General features: G+C 39.3%; 1 protein-coding gene across 9 annotated transcripts in view; it reads left to right on the top strand.

Annotated features, from left to right (window-relative positions):
* The first annotated feature begins 778 nt into the window (after positions 1 to 778).
* The window catches only part of WDR20 (WD repeat domain 20), a 46,505-nt gene continuing 25,164 nt past the window's right edge, over positions 779 to 22,119 (top strand). For 5 of the 9 annotated variants that reach the window (XR_012835560.1, XM_075753528.1, XM_075753536.1 and 2 more), the window contains exon 1: positions 782 to 1,121. Coding sequence is in view for 8 of the 9 variants with exons in the window: in XM_075753528.1 (XP_075609643.1) it covers positions 858 to 1,121 (264 nt within the window). In the remaining variant the exon portion in view is untranslated. Of the gene's footprint in view, positions 1,122 to 22,119 lie in introns of all 9 variants that reach the window. The other 4 variants (XM_075753535.1, XM_075753533.1, XM_075753531.1 and 1 more) reach the window with 3 other exon arrangements.

Here is a 22,119-nt window from a genome sequence, read left to right as displayed (position 1 = left end):
GTTTTTCAGGTTAACGTTTCAGGTCAACTCCCCAGCCTGGCTCTGTGTGCAGCTGGCAGTTTAGGGGCCGGTGCAGAGCTAGAGGGATGGTGGTACCGTCTCCTTCAGGGGCAGCGTGGGCTTGACACGAGGCATCGAGGTCCAGCTGCACACTTGCACTTGCTGTCCCTTGCCTGACTGACCCACGGGACTCTCCCAGCAGGGTTTAGCAACCCCCGGCTTCCAGGAGCAGGCAGCGACCTGTGGACAAAGCTGCCCAGGGCCAGGGCCAGGGCCAAGGCAAACGAGCGTATGAACGTAGCCAGGGTGCTTGCACCCCATTTTGGCGGCCCCGTGGTGGAGGCTTTCCCCTGGGAGCCACCGGCCCTACCACACGGCGTGCCCCAGCGCACATCGTCACCCCTCCGACTACAATTCGGCAGCTCAGGCGGTGGCGGTCACCCTTGCACCCCACACGCTGCCAGGGGCAGACGCCTATGGACTGAGGCGGTGGGTCCCTGTGGGCCCGAAAAGCCCACGCCCACCAGCCGGAGTGCACCTCCCCTTTCTCTTCCCGTCCCCCACAGCGCTCGTCCCGCAGCGCTTTCCACGTCACACCGCCGCCACCTTGAGCGACCTGGCGGCGGGCGGGCCCCGCCCCCCTCGTAGCCCCGCCCCCACCCCGCAGGTCCCGCCCCCTCGCCGCGATGGGCCCACCCAAGGGCAGGCAGCCCGGCGCGTGCGCAGACTCGCAGTAAACAGGCGCCGCCGCTCCTCCCCTTTACGCCGTTTGCGTAGCCGCCTCCGCGCAGGGCCGCGCGAACGCCGGCGGCGGCGGTTGCGCAGTGGCGCTACATCCGGGCACTGGAACAGGATGAATGCTCCTTTCCAAGATGGCGGCGGAGGGAGGAGGGAAGGAGATGAACGAGATTAAGACCCAGTTCACCACCCGGGAGGGGCTGTACAAGCTGCTGAGCCACTCGGAGTACAGCCGGCCTAACCGGGTGCCTTTCAACTCGCAGGGCTCCAACCCGGTCCGCGTTTCCTTCGTCAACGTCAACGACCAGAGCGGCAACGGGGACCGGCTCTGCTTCAATGTGGGCCGGGAGCTCTACTTCTACATCTACAAGGGGGTCCGCAAGGTACCGGGGCTCGGCCGCTGGACTGGGGGGAGTGGCGGGGGCTTCGCGCCGCCCGCCCGCCGAGGGTCCGCCGACTGCCAGTGGGGCGTGGGAGCCCCGCGGCGGGGGGCTGCGCCGTGGGCGGGGGGCAGAGGCCGGGCCGTCTCTCCTTCGGCCCTCCCGCGGTGGCCTTGGGGCTGGCAGCATCTCAGTTGTGGCCGGGTTGCGGCTGGAACTTCAGTCGCTCTCTCGATTAACTGGCCTGCGGGCTAGCGGTTAGGGGAGGGGGAGTGTAGGCCTGGGCTGGAGGGCTCTGTGAGGGGACCGGCGCTGGCTCAGTACTACTGGGCTACGTCAAATACGGTGTCACCAACGGTAGGGGTGTGTGGTGGGGGGCATTGGAGGGATGCGATTGCTTGCGCCCTCCTTGGCGTGCAGGAATGAGGGTTGGCTTTCCATTGGCAAGGCAACCCTGGGTCTCCTTCACCTGCTGCTTCAGGTCTGAGTTTGCTGGGCCCTAATGCCTGGTGTGATTGTGGTGGTGTCAAATCCTGGCTTCCAGGATCTTTCCGACATTGACTAGATGGCTACAGTATTCAGTGTAATTTTAGACCTTTATTATGACTTTAAAGTATGGACTGATTTTAGGATCATTTCTTGATGGGAGCAGTGCAATGAGCTGAGTTTTAAATGCCAGATAGTCAACACTGAGAAAGTTGCTTTTACAGGAAAGAGCCATTGATGCACTCGAGAGAGACTCCTTATGTATCATTATTTGATGTAGGACTAACAGTGCATGCATTTAATCTCTCAGGTCACCATATTTATGAACAAACACGTTACTACTTGTTTCTTAAGGTCCTTGATTTTATGGGATTTAGACAAGGATTCAGAATTTGTCATGCCAAGTGAACGTGTGTCACTCATAATATATGTAAACATAGATATCATGATTGTCAGGTTTCTATTTTATGTTTCAAAAAGTGGGTGTTCATTATCTTACATACTTGGGACTCAGCTGCCGTGATGTGATGAGTACCTTGAAATCTTCCTGCTTGTAGCCCACCATTCAACATGGGACGAAGGCACAGAGAACTAGTGACGTATGCAAGGCTGTGCAGGAACCTTGCAGATAAGCAAGGAATTATACATCAATCTACTATGTCCTAAGCTAGTGCCCATATCACTCCTTCTCGGTATAAAATGTAAGCACCAACTGGAGAATAAAGCCTACATAGTTATCTGTTGTGTGTGACTTAATAGATCTGGTATGTCCTGTATAATTATATGGAAAAGTGTGCATATGGATATTAATTTCACCCTTTAATGAATTTTAGTAATCTAGTTATCTTTTAAATAATACTTGGACAATAGTTTCTTTAAGCATGTGCTGAGTATTTTGTATAAAACAGTATTTGCTATTTATAAGCAGCTGCTCTCTTTACTGTTTACAAGGTATTGTGGATGGCAATAGCTCTGAAAAATCTGTATCCTAAATTATTACCATGTTTGTATTCTGGTATCTTACATTTGTTTTTACATACAAAGTAACTGCAGAGTTCTCTTAAATTACAGAGCAGGCCTTTATGTAGTTTAGTAATGGTACATGTGATTCTTGCAAGTTGTCTTAGTCATCTCTTGCTACACTTCTGAAACATAAAAATCTAAAGCCCTCAACTTCATTGAAAATAGGGAACTGAAGAACTTTTTGCATTATAAAAATTGATTTGAGCTAAGGGTTTTAACTTTTTTAGATGCTAAAAGCTGCTGGTGTGATACACAGTAACTGAGAAAATTTTAGCTTGTCAGATTATTAACTTGTGAGCTTTGAGGCATACCTGTTACGGTTTTAAATACTGTTTTCCTCTGACTAGTGTAAAACATATGCATTGTTAGAACAGAATTAATTTCAATGACCTTTTACAATGTTAACAATTTAAAATACACTGTATATTCTATATGTATAATACATTAACTTTATTAAAATGAACTTAGAGAAAGAGCTGAAATAGATTGAAACACACTTAAGGAAAATGCTTTAAATAAGAATGGGGAAGATGGTCTGTCTTAAACTTGTAACGCTTGCTTCTTTGGAGTTTATTTTGAAACTATTCAATTGGAAGTCACCTCTTTGTCTATGTACAAAGTTGACATAAGAACAGGCTGACAGTCTTTCGACTGATTGAGCTTTTCAGAATCAAAAGGTGTATCTTATGGCTATCATAAAAGGGAGAGAGTTCTTGTTACCTGAGTTGACAGTATGTAATTCTGCCTTAAACTGGGCAAACTATCAAACTCTGCATGCCTTCCTGTTCTTGGCGGTGGGAGGAAGAGAGGGACTTTCTGTTGAAGACCAACCTATTTGTGATCCTCTGCATAATATAGATGATAATATCTTCAGCTTTAACTGTTAGTTCATAATTGTCTAAGTATCCCTTAAAAAAATTTCCCTAATTACTTAAAGACTATAATTTTCATTTTGGCTAAGTCATATTAGAGTATTAGAGTATGAGTTGAATTTAATGAAGCTGTGCTGTGTGTACATATCAGGTAGCTATGATTTTGTCCTTTCAAAATCTTTTTTTAAGATCTGCTTTTCTTGCTAAGAAAATACTATATTTTTACTAAAATGAGTGAAAGAACCATCAGGACTTTATTTTAAGCAACCATGTCTGTCAGATACTGAGATAATTCTTGCATCAGTAATCCATTGCAGATCAGTAAACATCAAGTAAGAGTCACACTTAAGCCATGAATGACACTTAAGAATAAATAATGTAATATTGAGTCAAAGATACCACTTGAAAGGATTGATTTCTTGGAATCAATGATGCTAAGCTTCCTTCCTGTAGTTTCCCTGAAATCCTAAATACATTGTATCTGCTACATCTAGTTTGTAAGTCATCTTTTTAAGTAGACTGCTGATGCATGTGTTCTGTTTAGGACATTAAACCTGTATAAAGAAAAAATGATATTTTTTTAAGCTTCATCCTTCTTCCAAGAAGCTTGGTTGAAAAGTTATGTCTAGTGTGCAGGACAGGGATGTGGAGATTGGAGTACTAATAGACAATGATAGTAGCTTGGTAGAGAGACAAGAGAGAGTTTTGAACAGCATTTCAAGCTGTCTTTACAGACTTTTTGAAGCAAAAAGGTATTTTCTCCAAACTTTGTTCTTCTCCTCTTTTTAAAAGGAAGCTGAGGTTTTACTGTTTCATGTTTCCATATTACCACTAAACTTTACCATTACTGTGAAATGTGTTACCATGTTTCCGTGTCTTCCATGTCATAAGAAAGCACATCAAATTATGAGCTAGTGCATTGTTGTTTTTGTAATTAAACTTGTGCAGATCTCTTGTGTTCATAAGGCAATGCAGGCTTCCAGAAAACTGCTGCTTTCTGATTTGGACCCACTGAAAAAAAGTAATGACACTGTAGTTTAGTAAGGAGAAATTAAACTGTCATGGAATGAGGTGTGATTGCTTTACTTACATAATTATTCTCAACTGTGTCAATGTGAGTGTCAATGGGCTTTCCCTTTCAGTCCTCCTTAACTTTGGCTTTAGGGTTAGATGTGTACAGTGATCCCTTGTTAAACAGAAGGGGTAAATTTTCATGAACTCAGCTGATCTAGTGACAGATGAAAACGATGGTCTAGCAGTATAGTATCACCTTGGCAGTGCGCTCTTATCTCCTTGCTGTGTTTGGCAGTGCTCAACCTCTGGTTGAGCTAGTTCAGCTTGCTAAACCAGCAGTAAAATACTTACTGTTTTTCTGGGCAATTTTTCTCTTGACTGGGGGAGTTGAATTGTCTCATCTTGGGATTGAATATTTGCAGGCACAGTGTGAGCAAAGAAAGGATTGGGGGTGGTGGAAAGGAACGAAGCTACCCCCTTCAGTGGCCTGGGCTGTCAGATTGGGTCCAGTGCCTTATGGGGTCTCACCTGAATAAAGCCTTTACTTCAGCCTTAAGTCAGAGGGATCTGTTCTTGGGGAATTGTTGACTTAATTTTGATTAAGAGAGTTATAGGTGTTAGAGGAAGCCTTTTCTGTTATTTTAGGCATTTGCTTCTTCATGGAGTAGGGTTATAAAGTAATAATTCAAAAACTGTTGCTCAAACTGTGATGCATTGATGCTTTGGATGGGTTGCCTTTTCCAGCAGCCCCAAATCAGGGGTGAGGGCTGTTACTTGGCTCATGCTTATGAGACAGTCTTGGAGTTCTTAAATATGGTTTGTGGCTACCTTTGCAAAATGATTTATTAGTTGATTTGTTAGGCTGGAAAAGGAGAGCACTATCTCATGTCCCTTGCCTTAGGAATGACTGACAAAACAAGACTTTGTAGATTGCTGCTGACATTAACTATCAAATCTATTTCCCTTTCTACTAGGAAGCTAGTGAATTTTCCTTTAAGAAATTATGTCTATGACAGTTAATGTGTTATACTCTGTATTTTGTAAAGGTTTCTGGGCAAGTTAGTCTGCAGCTGTCACTGCAATACAGTCATATACAGGTACATATTAGCAATAGTGTTGCATGGTGCACAGTCTTAGTTTTTACATGACATACTGGGAAATTATGAAAATTGAATGTGTAGTTTATTACATTATGTTAAACTTTTTGCATTTTATTTAAATTCTGGCTACATGCTCTCTGTTAATGTGTGGCAGACTTGCCTAATATTGATTGTTTCATTTTTTTTGCAACCTCTTTCTCATGAAAAGAGGCTTTGTCTTTAGTTCTACTTATTTCCTGCAGCTACCTAAAGCAGCAGTCTCTCAATAAATATATGATATTATAGGATGTTGTAATGGTGTTGGAATAGAAACGTGTAGGTAATAAGCTCAGGTTGGTGGTGGTGTGGAGGGCAGAACGGGTTGACTACTTTTTAACCTTATGTTTAGCAGGTGGCTTAGAAGTAACTATATTTGTACTAAGACAAAAGTAATCTTGTATCTCAACTTCTTTTAAGAGTTAGCACGCTGGCAGTCCCTGGTTATCAGTAAAAATACTGATGATGTGTAGGATTCCTTTCTTTGCAGTTCTCTGAATTACTGGTTTTATGTATGGCTTGATACCAGAGTCTTTGACCAGTTGAGAAGTGTTATCTTGGTGGTGACTTTCATTCTATAGACTGGATCTTGTCGCAGTGACAGAATGATAATGGGTGGCATTTGTCACTGTACTTAATGTATTGCTCTGGGAAGAGTAGTGCGAGACAATTCTAGGTTGGAAGCTGGAATACATGGAGAAACCCAAATTTTCTCAAGATGTGGTGGGAAGGTGCGTTTATATTATTGTATATTTAGAGATCAATAAGCTGTGTCAGGCCTCTGAAAAAGATGTACATTTTAATAGCACACATGAGCTATAAAAATGCTGAGATTTGTAAAGATCTTTGAAGATACACTTGCTCTGAAGCATAGGGAAGTATACCTCCATCTTTCTGACCAGTTCTTAAACTTGCAGTAACAAGAATTCCATAGTCTCCATAAATAACTTGGTTTGGTGTTTGTTCCACACCCCCCCCACACACTTACCCACCCACCCCCAATATCTAACTAAACTTCTTGTTCAAGGAAAAAAAAAAAAAAAAAAAGGCTGAATGCTGTTATTTACTGTGGACATAGAGAACAGTTGACTATTACCTTTGGCTTCTACATATTTGAAAACTTGTTAATTTATTCTCCCATTTTTCCTAAAGTAAATGAATCTAGTTCTTTTAACCTTTCTTCTCAGATCTTGAGTTCCAAACGTTTGATTGCTCTCCTCTATACTGACTTCTATTAGCTTGCATTTGTGGTACCTAAACTAGATACAGTACTTCCACCGTGACTTCAGTGTGGAGTAAGGGAGAATTATTGCTTGCTGTGTCTGTCTTCTAATATTCTTGCTAACATATTGAACAATGTTGACATTTTTGAATCCTGCTCATAGTTTTGACCTGCTTGGATTGTTTCTTATATTGCTGCTTTCTCTCCATTTTTATCCATACTTTGATTTTGTTGTTGTTTATAAATGCCATGTAGCATTTTAATTCAATTTTATTCTATTAAGTTTATTAGTGTTTTTATTTCCAGTTCTGTGCTGCATACTGCAAAAAAATCCTTCCAATCTTGATGTCATTCACAAATTTGATGTGTACTCTCCTCCATTAACAAAAGTATCTCATAGAACTTAAAAACCATGCATTGCATTTGCTGCTGACCTTTTTCTCTAGTCCAGTTATTTTTTCAGAAGACAATTAGATTCATTCGGTGCTTGCTTTTGGCAAGCTTACCTCGTGTGCTTTTTTCCCCTTTGTCTAGTTGCTTATAGTCCATTCTGTTTCAGTGGTTTTGATACCAAAGAAAGGCTTACTACTTTGACTGTCAAATTCTGCTGCAAAGTGTTCTGCACTTAAATATTTAAAAATAATTTAAATATACCAGAATGAAACATCACTCTTATTGGCAAAGAGATGACAGGCAACGGTGCTAATGGGAAGTTTTTCAATTTCTTGCTGAGTTTTTTTTCTTCTCTATCTTGTAGATAATAGTTGTTTATGTTGGGACTGGATTTGCCAGTCCTGTGGAGATATTGTGGCTAGATCAGTAGTACTTTACCTGTTGATCTGTGCTTGTGAAGGTATTTGAAAGTCTCTTGGAAACTTGTTTGAGGGGTTTAATGGATGGCTATACATAGCAGTTTGAGTCTTATGATGTAGATAGATCTTTTCTTTCTTAATTCTAGCTTGGCTCTATTAAGGGCTGCCAAGACATGTTACAAAACGTTCTTGTAGAGTTTTCTGTAAGGTGTGGGTTTTTTGGTAACTCTTCTCTTTCAATGATGCTTCTGAAGGAAATAGTGAAGATCCAATGTAGATTACAGGAGTATAGGTAGATTTAAGTGTTTAACTCTGTTGTGAGGCTTATATAAAACAACTAGGACTGGCTTGAGTAAGAGGAAAGACTAAAAAGCTGATTTAAAATGACATTGTTAAATGTATCTTGCTGTGGAAGAGAACAAAATATCTGTGCTTGATGGAGCTTGCAAGATGATTATTATCTGGGGGCTACTTCTGAGTTGTAGATAGTGGCATTAGTCTGTAGTGCTTTTCCTTCTCCTAATCTGTGCTTCAAGCCTGTATCACAACTGTTTGCCTTCAGTAAGCTATTGCAATATATCCTCTGAAGGATTGCTCTGTGAGGGAATAGTTCATTTATCTATGGCTGCCTGTTTGGCTGGCATGTTTGAGAGTGAATACTAGGCTATGCTGGCCAAACCCCCAAATTGGTATGCAGTGTTTTATAGGCAGTGAATTTGTGCGTGATTAGATGGAGTGTTTTTTTTGCCACTGCAGATTTAATTTGGTTTTTTTTTTTTTTTTTTTATTGAAGTGTATTTGTAGTAATATTACACTTACATGAAATCAGTTGGGAGAATTTAAATTAGTGTAAAACCATTAATTGTGGCATTTATTCTTTGCAGACTGACAAAATTTTAGTCATAATGCTTCACAAATGCAAACAATGGTAATTTGTAACAAACACTTCTGTGTCTGTAGTGAGTTTTGTGGGCCATCTTTGTCAGAGTATTTACAAAGGGGTTGTGCTATGTGCTTAAATTACAAGGAGTTTGCATTGTGCTTTGACATCTGACAGTCTGCAAAACGGTTAAATAGTTAACTGTTAATAGTCAAAATGTACATTGAAGATGCCTCAAACGCTAATTAAAATGTTGCCTAGACCCATCTCTGAGAGGATTGCAAGCCATAATTGTCTTGTTTGACATTCTATAATAAAATTTAATGCCCTAGTTTGAAGAATTATCGTAGTTCTCTGGCTAAAGGGAACATCTGAAATACTTTCTTTTGAAGCACATGTATCCAAAGGCCACTTTCTGTCCAGTTGTCATGACTATGAGTTGACACATTTGGACAAGTTACGATTTGAAAATGGTGCCATTTAGTGCCAATAGTGCCTGATAATGCCATTGTCCTCTTAGAAAGCTTGAGGAAACTAAAAAGTAATATTAAATGTGCCATGCTGTAAGTTAAAGTAACAATACTCTGTTGTGTCCTTCTCAGAAATCAAGTATTTTTCCTTACTTACCTCACCCCATTAGTAAGTCCAAATGTACGTGCAGTCCATCTTCTAGCATCTACATACCTCCCATTTCTTGTCCCCTGTAACTTAAAGCAGCTGCTTTTGCTTGTTCTGGCTTCTGTTTAGCAGACTGTTGGTAGACTAGACATAGCTCTGTAGTCTTTGTGGGCAGGACCACCAGCCACTACAATTGAAATCTTTCCAGTGGCAGTGTCATAACTTGCGTTGGGATTTTTCTCTTGCATTATTCAGTAAAGCTGTTCGTAATGGAATGATAGATCTCTAATAGATACTTTCTGAAAATTGATTTCAGTTTTGGTTTACCAACTATAATCGGTCTTTAATTTCACTAGTTAATTATAAGGTTCTCATGTGGCTGTAATGGTCAAAGAAATAATACTTTTTTTTTCTTTTCCTTCATTTTTAATTGTGTGGGATTGGAAGGTGGCTGTACTAAGCAGGTCTCGGTTTAATAATACCTAATTTTTGTGCACCTAGAGAACATGAAGTGCTGTATTAGACTAAATGCTAGTCTAAGCAAGAACTTAAAATGCCCTGGAGTAGGGAGAAAACACTGGATGTTATGAACAAATTTCATTATCCTCAGTCTCCTAGGAATAAAAAAAAAGTAATTCTTACTATCTTACAGGAAGCTTGCATACATTTTGTCAGGAAAGTGATGCCACAGAAAACTTGGAGAAGACTCCAGTTTATGGCTTTAATGCTCCCTTTCACCTAAGGAAAGCTTTCCTCAAGGGTAGCCTCCTCCAAGCTCAGGAGTGATGCATCCCAACAAAGATGAAGTCAGGCAAAACCACCAGGAGGCCTGCATGGATGAACAAACTCAAAGCTCCTGGACAAACTCAAACACAAAAAGGAAGCCTACAGAGGGCAGAAGCAAGGACAGGTAGCCTGGGAAAAATACATAGAAATTGTCTGAGCAGCCAGGGATCAGGTTAGGAAAGCTAAAGTCCTGATAGAATTAAAACTGGCCAGGGACATCAAGAAAAGCTTCTATAGGTACATCAGTGATAAAATGAAGACTAGAGAAAACTTGGGCCCTCTCTGGAAGGAAATGGGAGACCTGGTTACCCAGGATATGGAGAAGGCTGAGGTACTCAATGATTTTTTTTTTTTTTTTGCCTCGGTCTTCACCAGCAAGTGAAGTGGCTCTAGCCACACCACCCAAGCTGCAGAAGGTAAAGGCAAATGACTGGAAGAATGAAGAACCACCCGCTTTAGGAGAAGATCAAGTTCAAGACCATCTAAGGCACCTGAAAGTGCACAAGTCCATGGGACCTGATGAGATGCATCTGCAGGTCCTTGTGGATGAAGTTGCTAAGCCACTCTCCATCGTATTTGAGAAGTCGTGGCAGTCTGATGAAGTTCCCACTGACTGGAAAAGGGGAAACATAACCCCCATTTTTAAAAAGGGGGAAAAAAAAAAGGGAGATCCAGGGAACTGCAGACCGGTGAACGTCACCTCTGTGCCCAGCAAGATTATGGAGCAGATCCTCCTGGAAACTATGCTAAGGCACATGGAAAATAAGGAGGTGATTGGTGACAGCCAACATGGCTTCACTAAGGGCAAATTATGCCTGACAAATTTGGTGGCCTTCTACAATGGGGTTACAGTGTTGGTGGATAAGAGAGGAGCAACTGACGTCATCTGCCTGGACTTGTGCAAACCATTTGACACTGTCCCACATAACATCCTTGTCTCTAAATTGAGGAGACATGGATTTGATAGATAGACCACTCAATGATAAGGAATTGGCTGGCATGTCACACTCAAAGTGGTGTGGTCAGTGGCTCAGTGTGCAAGTGGAGCCCAGTGATGAGTGGCGTTCCTCAGGGGTCAGTATTGGGACCAGCACAGTTTAACATCTTTTTCAGCAATATGGTCAATGGGATTGAGTGCACCCTCAGCAAGTTTGCTGACGACACCAAGCTTTGTGGTGCGGTTGACACGCTGGAGGGAAGGGATGCCATCCAGAGGGACCCTGACAGGCTTGAGAGGTGGGTCCGTGCGAACCGCATGAAGTTCAACGAGGCCAAGTGCAAGGTCCTACACATGGGTTGGGGCAATCCCAAGCACAACTACAGGCTGGGTGGAGAATGGCTTGAGAGCAGCCCTGAGGAGAAGGACTTGGAGGTGTTGGTGGATGAGAAGCTCAGCATGACCGAGCAATGTGCCCTCACAGCCCAGAAAGCCAACCGTGTCCTGGGCTGCATCAAAAGAAGCGTGACCAGCAGGTTGAGGGAGGGGATTCTCCCCCTCCACGCTCATGAGACCCTTTGGTGATGCTCAAGATGATTCATACTTTTCCTCATTCTTAGCGTAACAAAGTGTTTGTTGGCAATTAAGTTGCTGCAGCAGTCTAAAGGCAGCTTGCTTAGCTGCTCTCTCTGATGCACTGTAGCAGCATACATTTCTGTTCCATCTGAGCAACAGGTAACCCCTTTTGCAAAAAAGTATTGGGCTGGCATTGATCTGTGTATTGTTTTTTGTTAGTGCTAAACTGATAGAGACTTTGCTTGTACGTAAGAGAACCAAAGTGGGATGCTAGTAAGATCAGTGCTAGGAGTAGTCCAGTCGTGACGCTAGAAAATGCTTTAGCTGTGCTTTGTCTTCAGTCATTCGGGAACCCTTTCTTCATTTGTATCACCTCTGACTAGTAGGTGTCTTCCAGATGTGGCACTTCCAGTGCAAATTGATATAAAAGACAATTTACATTTGGACAGCCTGCTGATATTTGTGCTGGTTAAAGGATTATTTTTGACAGCAGAAATCCCTAGCATGTGTAGTATTAGTATACCCTTATCAACGGGAGGGATGATTTAATAACTGGGTTGTGTTCTGACAGTAGCCTGTGTTCAGTTCTGTGCCCTCGTATAGGCTTCTAAGACCTTTAGTAAAACGCTTGAGATGTGGGCCGTTACTCAGTGGCCAACCCTACTGCCTGCGGGAAGATCAGTAGGTGACAATAGATAGTCTGGTCACTCCCTCCTACTCCTCAGGCTGATTTTTACCTCAAGAAAGAGACAATGTTATGTGACTATTTGGTATGTTAAATACTTTTAGCCATTTAATGGTAATTTTTAAAGAAAGTGATTAATAGCAGGCAAAAGTTTGGGGTTTTTTTCCACATGATATCTGTACCGGTGAAACTGCCAGCACTTAGTATTACTTAAAATATCTTAATACTTCGTGTACTTTAAAATAAGGCTATTGGGAAAGCTAGTGCTGAAATTGGGAACATGCTGCCTTTTGCTCTAAAACATCCTGATGCAGGATTCTGGTCTGCAGACTAGGTGATATCCTAGACCTTATATGTTTGGGATTGTGGGAGATCTGAGTTCACTGTAGGATCTGTGTTAGGGATTTGGTCCTTGATACTTGTTTTCTAGTAGCCTATGCTCCCATTCTTGTTCTGTAACACTTTTTGCCTAGTTGGGTTTGGTCATTATGAGATGTCTTCAGCCCAGAAGGAAGATGCGTTGTAAATTAACAACTTCAGGACAAGAGTTAAGGCAAATATGTTATTTCATCTGTCTGTTCCTAAATATGACCACAAAAAGCATAAACCAATGGACCTCAATCTGGTTTTGGAGCATAGATTATAAATTTGGTTGATAATTTATTCACGTAACTTCTGTAGGGCTGTTCTGGTGCTCTTAGAGTAACAGTCAGTTACATCTTATTTTTAGTACAAAAGTAATTAGGGCTTTGTTCTAGTAATATTTTGTTAACATGCTGCAACATGATGAAGTTATGGGCTTAATAAAAACACTGTATCAAAAATGTCTGGCATTCCTGTAGGGCTTGCAAAATCCAACAGTAGCCAAAAAAGACATAATTCTGACTTGGTGGACAGGCATTACTGTGTTATATTTGACTCTTATTGAGCTTTGTAATGAAAAAAAAAAAGTGATTAACTATTAACTGCTACAGTGAAATAAGTTTCTATAGCAACAGGACAATGCAAGGTACAATTATTCAGACTACTTTTCCGTAACAGATAATTTTTTGTTGCAAGCAGTGAATTTATACTGTTGGACTAAAACATTGTTTTATTATAGCAACAGATAATCCTGAGCTCTCTTGCTCTTGCCTTTTTTTTTTCCCCTAACAAAAAAAATTTTCTTCTTATGTACTGAAAAGGGGATGAGGGAAGTTTTCAAAGATAAATACCAGGGTGATAGACTTACAGAAACTCAACCTACTACTACTTGCGTGTATGTATACTGGATATGTTGTTATGCAGTAGGAATTTATACTTCACTTCTACCTGTTGACAAGTCTACATGAAGCTGAACTTGCTCTAATTTAATAATAATGATCATGTAGTAGCTTGCAAATTTCAGGTAAATCAATTTAGTTTAGTCCTGATGTTGATTCCCTGAATCAATCAGGCTTTTGGTTATTTGTTCTTTGTATATTTAAAGTCTTTGTATATTTTGTTTGTTTCAATACTTCTGAATACCCTTAGAGAGAGGAATGTTCTACTTTTAAGCTTCACTATTAAAATTGAAGATTAGGGTATTGTGAAGGGACTGCAGGTATTGGGGTTTTTTGCCATAAAACACACTTGTAAAGCCAACTTTTGAGTGTTACTGTATGTTGATCTTTTTAAAGTTAGAAGAAATTTGAACGACTTCAGTGATGAAGCTACAGCAGCCTTAGTCTTTCAACAGGGAGCTTAGTTTTGTGTGATGTATTTTAAGGATACTTTGGGTGTCTGATCACTTGAAAGAAAAAACAAAAGCAGCAGTTCTGTCTCTGGCAATCTGTATATACAGTCAACCTCAAAGGATGCTGTTGATAGATGTACATGTATTGTTAAAGTGCATTTTTCTGATATGACAAAAACATACCAATTTTTTTAGAGGGAAAAAAAAAGGTTCAAAGCTCAAGTGAAAGTAATTGCTTTGAAGGTGTAACTGACTAGGACACTAGTCCAACAGGTCAGGTAACTTTTTGTGTGTGTGTATGGGGAGGAGATTAACAACTCAGAGATGATGCTATCATTAAGTCATGCAATGTTTCCGGTTCTGTATTTTGGGACCCATCCCAAAATGGCCTGCCAGCTCTGATTTAAATGAGTGTCACCTTTAACAGGTATAATTTTCTAACCAGTTTTACTTAGAGCTGAGCCAATTTAAACCATTTCCCAGTGAAAGTAACTTACTAAGTGTTTAATAAGTTTCCCAACTGAGCCCATGAACTGAATGAGACCAGTTGCTGAACTGTGCCAGAATGTGTGGTTTAACTTGGAATCCATTTGGTATTTACATACCTATTTTCATTATTTTAATGTGTTTCTTACATCTAGTCTATGTATCTTATCTTTGTTCAACTCATTTGAATTATGCCTCATTCAGCATTAAAAACAGGTGAGAAAGAACTGATTGTAAGTGTAGGCAACTGTGACTAGACTGTAGGAGTAGGAGGAAATGAAAAGATCCACTGGAGGATAAGGAACAAGGAGGAGATCAGAAAGATAACTATTACTTTTTTACTTTAGAGCTATGAATCTGCTATAACTTACTAGAATGTAACAATTGAGAAAGGAGTTACAGTTAACTAAGCATAAATCTTAAGTGAACCTTGTGGAACTTAATTATGAAGTGTAGTTAAGGAAAGAGATAATTGTTATAGTACACCTCACTTTTGAGGAACTGAGAAAATTAAGAGATTAAAATATGTGCTTCACTGCATTCCAGGCTTTACAGAAGGTGATTTTTTTTTTATGCAATATGTGACAATTATTGCAGCATGAGCTTTATTTAACGCCTGTGAATATTTGTTATGCTCTCTAATATTCTGAAGTCAGTTGTTTTTAATTCACCATATTCCTAACACTGAAAACTTCTGCTAAAAGCCCTTTGGCTGCCTGTGACTCCAGTGACAGGCAGGTATTTTCTTAAGGCTTACTCTTGATTGTATTTATGTAGAGAAAAACATTCAAGAGCACTACTCACTGATACCAGAACAGTATCTGAAGTGAAACTTCACTGAAAAAATACATAGTTAGGGAATTTTTGCTTCAGCCATAAAACTTTGAAAAGATTGTAACCAGGGCGTAATCTTGATTACGAGCTGAGCCAGCTTGTGATACAGCTGTTGAAGGCAGGAGGTGATAAATGCAATTCAAAGATGTATCAAATGAGGTTTGCCAATAGAAATAAGAAAGTGTCTTTAGTGCCATTGTACAAGGCATTGAAAAGATGGCTTTAATATTGTATGAAATTCTAGTTGCTTGTGTTGATGAAGGTGATTTTCAGCTAATGTGAAACTGGAGAAAGAGTGTGATTTTAATTAGCTGAGCAAAGCAATCACTGTTTCTTAAAGCTCTAGAAGAAAGAAGGGGGAGAATAAATAATACAAAACTTTCCCTAGATGTATGAGAGATATTGCTAGATCTCCCACGAATCCCAGTCATGCAAAATTCACAATCAATTCAGGATCATGCTCTCTGACTAGCCCTGCTGTAAGCTATTGCCAATAGTTGAACTGCATAATGACAATACTGTGGTGTCATAGGCTACATACTCTATGGGAAGTACGGAACAGATTTTAAGAAAGAGCAAAGCATTTCATTCAGCAACTTTAGAGCTGAGCCAGATGAACAGAATGAAGAAAATAGTTGGATTTGTGTGACAAAAATATGTGTGGTGCCTAGTCAGGCTATCTTCCTGGCTTTTAGATCTAGAAGAGGAAATGAAGTGCAAGATACTGAGGAGCTGGAGACACTAAAGTCCAATGAAAGTTCAGCTGACTCAACATGTTCTTTCAATGATATCTGCAATGTTTTATGGTAACAGTATCTCAGTAGCTTTGTAAGGAAACTTCAGGGGGATTTGTTTAGGTTTTCAAATTTTTTTGGAGATGGTTCTCTATTGTAAGTCTGCATTTACACAGCAGGCATTGAAGGTCAGAACTATTCCATCCTATCTTTAACCATGAGCAGAGTAAAGGATGAGGTTTTCTTGAATAACATCATCAGGTAATAGTGGGTACATAAATTTATTATAAAAAGAGGTGAGCAGCCAACCTTTACTTCTTTTTTTTATCATATTGAGTAGTGAGACTGAAAAAAACCCTAAGCAATAAACATTTTTTTGTTTCAAATTTTCCTAATCTGTACTTTATTTACTTTTACATAAATTTTAGTATGGTAAGATATTTGATATGCTTCCTGGGAATTAGGGAAGATTCCATGTGCTTAAAACAGATGTTTTCTTATTCATGATCCTGTATTTGAGGTGAATATTTGAAGAAAGTTTTCTTCAAAATGGAAACTTAAGAAAAGCTAACACCTATAGCTTGGCTTTGCCCTGCTAATGTTAATCCTAGAACTTCAAGTAAGTTAGCCAGTTACCTGGCCCCTCTTGCACCAGAACAGAATGGTTTTCCACCAGGGTACAAGCTTTAGTCTATGGAAACTTTCTCATTTACATGCACTCTTGGAACAAATTTTCCTTTCTGCCATGAATGCAAAGTCTTGATTCATGGGAGAGAAGATAGTGTCAAGTAGAGACTCTTTGCTGTTCTAGTGTAGCTCCTTATGTAGTGAATATACTTTGTTCCTCACATCTGAGTGCGTTTTTTTTATTTGATAGCTACTTATGCACAGCTTTGGCAATAAAATTTCCCCATTACCTTCCCATCTTAAACAACAGCAAAAATCCTTTGAGGCTTGTAATAGTTAATAAGGTGATTCCTCTAGTATGAGAATTGCTTCCTTTGCTCTTTGGAATACATTAGGATGTTAATGTTTCTTGATCAATATGCAGCACTAAACAGTTAAACAGAATTTCAAGTAGAGGCTCAGGCTGCTTGGTTACCATGGCAAACACAGTAGGAAATTCATGCTAAAGTTTGGAAACTAAGATACACAAAAGAAAACTTGTAAACTGAAATAATCACTTTGGAGAACAAATGTAGTTGTTTAGATTTTACTAGAGTCCCTTTTCCAAAGAATACTGTCTTAAAATCCTATTTTATCAAGCAAATTTTAATTGCCAGTTTGGAGTTTTGCACAAAGCAGGCAATATTCACAAGCAGGGAAGAGTGACGTTCTTTGTTGGCTTGCCCTCTAACTGTAAGGGCATTGAGTGAACAGAATAGCCTCTTGGAGACAGATAAATTACTTAAGTACTGTAATCAAGGTTGACATATTTTCAGTGTGCCATGTCTTGTTTAACAGATGTGACCAGTATAGTGTGTGTATATAGAATGATTTGTCTGTTAATAATTGTTAGATCATATATATGTATAATCCATATATATATATATTTAATGATTTCTGTATGTTAAAGATCTTGCGTATTTAATTAACTTTCCCACAGTTGTTTGTCTTAAGGCTGAAACAAAGATCTGTATGTTGGTGTTTTAATGGGGTGATTCTCAGTTTGATTTTTTCCCTGTTTCATCATCTGTCTTTGAACTGTCTGAACACAGTATTTCATATTGCAGTCCTGTCAGTATATTGTGGCAAACTGACATTATTGCATGTGACTTGCTGTACAGTTTTCCATGGGTGTGGTCACATGCAAATCAGTTATTTTCTCCTCCTGAATGTAAATTAGTATGTGTATTTACATGTATATTTTCCTAAATCTTATGCTCCGAAGGGTAAGCTATTATGTAGAAAGGTCAATCTGTGGCTTGAGAGACTACTAAAAACTCACTGAAGATCAAGGCTAGACTCATAGTTGGACATTGAGATTGTGTGCACGTACCCTGACATGTGGCTGAACCTCATCACTTTATACACTGCGTAATCTGGATCGGAGATTATCTATGTTAGATAGTTGGAGGCTAAGGGAAAGCAGTTAGATTGTTATTATTGAGAAACTATGATTAATTTGCTTCTGCCTTTATAGGACATGGTGACTTGGGAAGGAAGGCTTGATGTCGTGATTACAAGGAAGTGGCGTTACTGGAACATGAAGTGTTGAAGGCAATGGAACAAGCAGTTTAGTATTAGGCTGAAATGGTGTTCAGGAGTTCTCATGAGTTTTAAGTGTAAAGAGGCTGAGTTGCAGACTTGTTACAAATATTAACTGTTATATTGAATTACAGGTTAGTATGTGCTTTTTGCTGACATCTTTAAAAAGGATTTACTGATTGCTTTATAATTAAAACAAGAGTAGAATGTGAAAACATCTGGAAGTTTATACCAGGGTTTAACTTGGAGGACACAGGAGGTGAACTGTGCCATTGATTAGCCACAGTAAATAAAAATTGAAATAGCTTTCCTCCCACTAAGTTTAATATATGGTAATTTATAGTTCTGTGGTAGATCTGTAACTTCAGGAAAAGAAATAAAGGAGAAAAGCAGCAGAAATTGAAGGTGGACTGATTTGACTGACTGTCAAGGCAAGAGGCAATTGTAAGAAACTTGGGAGATGCAGTTATGCTAGGTGAATGAGCAGGACTGTTGGTTCTCACTAATCTTTTGGTGGCACACACTGGGGGAAAAACTTGAGTCAGTTTGGAACCACTACATAAAAAGAAGAGGGAGTTGCTATGATGACTGCTTTAATTGATCAATATTTGAGTCTTTTTTTTTCTTTATTATAAGAAACGGAATGGGGAAGAGTATTAGAAACAAGAATGGAGTAAATCATGTTGCATTGTATAAATCAGTAGATCCATCTGTAAGTGTTCATACAAGCCTAAAAAAAAAAAAAAGATTATTACAAAGAGATTCAGAGAAATGGTGAAAATTGTGATAGCTGAAAACTTCCATGGAAATACTGAAAAGGATGGGACTGCTTATTCTAGTAAGCAATATAAGTGCTATGTATATAAGAAAGGTTAGACATCATTGTCTCTTCCTGGGAATACGAAGGTGTTCAGTAAAATCAGAGGGGACCAAAATTCAGAACTGATACTTTTTGCCACATATTTAATTTTATCAGGATGTGTTGCTTTGGTCATCTTAAGTAAATAATGAACAGAAAATGGGTGTTTAAAAAAAATAGTCTGGCAATATTTGTAATTCCATGCAGTAGTTAATGAAAAAAAAAAAATCCTGTAAAGGGTTATTAAACCTCCATATTTGCAATTTAAGTGGCTTCCTGAAAGAAATCTAGGATAGGCAATAAGCCATTAATGCAGCTAACTTCTTGAACTTACTTCTGGAACATGTATCTGCCCACTGTTGAAGAAATGGTATTGGAGTAAAAAAAATCTTGGATTGTAGGCCAGTTCTGCAGTCCATGATTGAGATATGTATGTACCGTGACTTCTTAAATCTGTGTCTTCATTTTTATGCCAGTGAGGGAGAGACCAGTATAAATAGTGACCTGGCACCCATGGTTTATTAATAGCCCTGAGAGATCATTGTTTCGAACTTAAAACTGCACAGTGAGATGTCTTTCTTGCATATCTTCTTAAAAAGAGCTGAGTAGGGGGAGAAGAGGAGGAAGGTGTCTGCATTGGATGCAGAACATACGTGATTCTGAATTAGGTTTAAGTTGGAGAGATTTTTATCCACCAGGCTGAGCTACAGTTGAGCCAAAATTCTGTAGACTAGCCAGTGGGAAGAGACAATAATACTGATATCACGCCTTCTTTGCCTTCTTCCTATTAAAAAAAAAAAAAAAAAAGGCAACTAATTGCTTAAACCAAAATAGAATATCTAATTCAGTTCATGCCCATTGGGACTGTGTGATACAGTGACTATGTTCAGAGTTGTTTGAGTTTAACCAGCCTGTTTACAGATTTAGTGTGGCCAAGCATATAACATTGAAATCATAGTCTCAATTTCTGTCTGAATTGATCATGTTATTAACTGACACCCACAATAAAGTGAACTTTGCAAAAGGAACTGCGAAATACCACTTTTGTTAACTGTTCTTCAGTGTGGGTTTCTAAGTGGTTTTTTTGATGTTCAAGAACAAGTTAAAGCTCTTGTGTTCTTTCTGTATCATAGTAAAGCAATGTTGTGCAAAGTGTGATTTAAAGAATTGGAGCGCTTCTAGGGAGGAAAGGGACAGATTTTCTTTTTTCTGCAGGTATAAAAAATTTAACTTTTTTAAAGCAAAAAGCAAATACCTTTTGAAAAGTTAAGTTACAATGTCATGTCGCTTCCCTGAAGTTTTAGTGGTTTTAGTGCAGCTGAAGATTGCTCGAGTTACTTGGAGTGCTTCCAGTCTACTTCCTGGAGGGAGCAGGCTGTTCGGTTTCTTTCAGAGACGATAAGCACTGCTTTCAGACCTTTTCAGGACTAACCAGGACTTGCTCTGGGGAGTTGTGCTGAGGGTTGTGGTCTGTTCATTAGAACACTTTGGGTCTGACCTGACTCTTTGAACAGCACTGTCACAAGTTGTACCTTTTGGTCTTCCACACAAAAGGAGCAGTGACAGCATGGGTGTAAACTTTACCAAATGAGTAATGCGTTGAACTGAAAATGCTTTAAGTTTCTAAAGGAACAATTTCAGTGACTTGAGACCTCTGTTGAGTTGTGACAGATGGAAGCAGCAGCACTGTTCTCTGCTCAGAAGACAGAGGAGGTATTTTTGCGTGGAGGGGTTCAAAACCTTGTTTCAATTTACCTCAGCCTTCCTGGCCTACAGTAGTTCAAATGTGTTAACATTCCTGTCCTACTTTAATGCCCTTTGCCCAGTCTTACAGAGAAACAAAGGGTAAGTTGATTCTGTATGCACCTGTGAAGTGAAAGGGTGTTTGCAAAAAAAAAAAAAAAAAAAAAAATTTTTTTTTTCTTTTTCGGGGAGTCTGCTGTCTGGGGCTTTTGAAGTCTTTTAAAATAAAAATGTCTACTTTTTCTAGAATTATTGGTTGACTGGTGCTTTCACCTTACATAAACGCATCCTATTGGAAGTTATCTATACTGTAACCAGATAAATATTTTGGTTTATAGCCTTACTAAAATGGAGTTAACATTGTTATGGTAGATTGTAACTCAAGCAGTCCTTTCTGCATGTTCTTTATGATATTCACATCCACTTTCTTGATCTTGCCAATTATATAACCGTTGGTTCAGTTAATATCATGTAGATTTATTTCAAACCAGTGTGTGCTCTTTCCTCTGTTTGAGTGCTTAGAATAATTCTTCTGGAAACAGAATATGATTATTTTATTGGATGTTTCAGAAAACTAAACTGATCTTTGCCTAAATAAGAATTTATGTCCAGTTGTTTGGACTAGAGCTTTTATCTTAATGTATGTTGTCATAGTTGTCTGCTGTATGAATAAATGCTGAAATTTTATTAAGTAATGTGTTTCTCCTTTCAAAAGTCATGTATGTCTTGTATGGCCCCGAGTGCAGGTTAAATCTAGAAGGGAGAAGAATATTAAGTAGCTTCCCAAATTTGCAAGCAGCTTTGTACAAAATTGATCTTTAAGACTTTGTTATGGATGAATTGTGTAGAACACTTGAAAAAAAATAGGTTAAATAAAATTACTTGGTGTCCCTGTTTTACTAACAGAGCTGTTCTTATACAGTATCCTAGAAACTCTGTCACATGCTGTAAGTGTTCCTGTTCAGAATTTAATGAAGTGCTTTGTAACTTATAAAAAACCTTCTGCAAAGATACAGGAATGCATTTATGAGGAACAGTGTTATTCACAACAAATGTTCTCTTGAGTGGAAATAAATCTTGAAATGCTTTTATTGGGAGCAGGTATAAATGCAAATTATTTTAAACTTTGAGATCTTTCAAAATATGTATTAGAAAAAGTACATCAGAAGATATGCCACTGAAGCCAAATTAATAATGATCAGTACTTGAAGATTAGGATGTTAAAATTATGAAAGTAAAAATGGCAGAAATTGGCAGCTATGTTTTCTGGAGACTTTCTAGAGAAAGGAAGCTATAGAGAGATACCTTAATGGAAAGTCTTTGAGGCAGTGTGTTAAAAGTAGCAGATTTTTTTTACCTGCCTGCTAATTGTTTTT

Source organism: Balearica regulorum, chromosome 5 (genome assembly GCF_011004875.1).
Source record: "Balearica regulorum gibbericeps isolate bBalReg1 chromosome 5, bBalReg1.pri, whole genome shotgun sequence".
Taxonomy (NCBI): Eukaryota; Metazoa; Chordata; class Aves; order Gruiformes; family Gruidae; genus Balearica; species Balearica regulorum.
The sequence above is the reverse complement of the archived record's forward strand: the minus strand, read 5'-3'. Positions and strand labels throughout refer to the sequence as shown.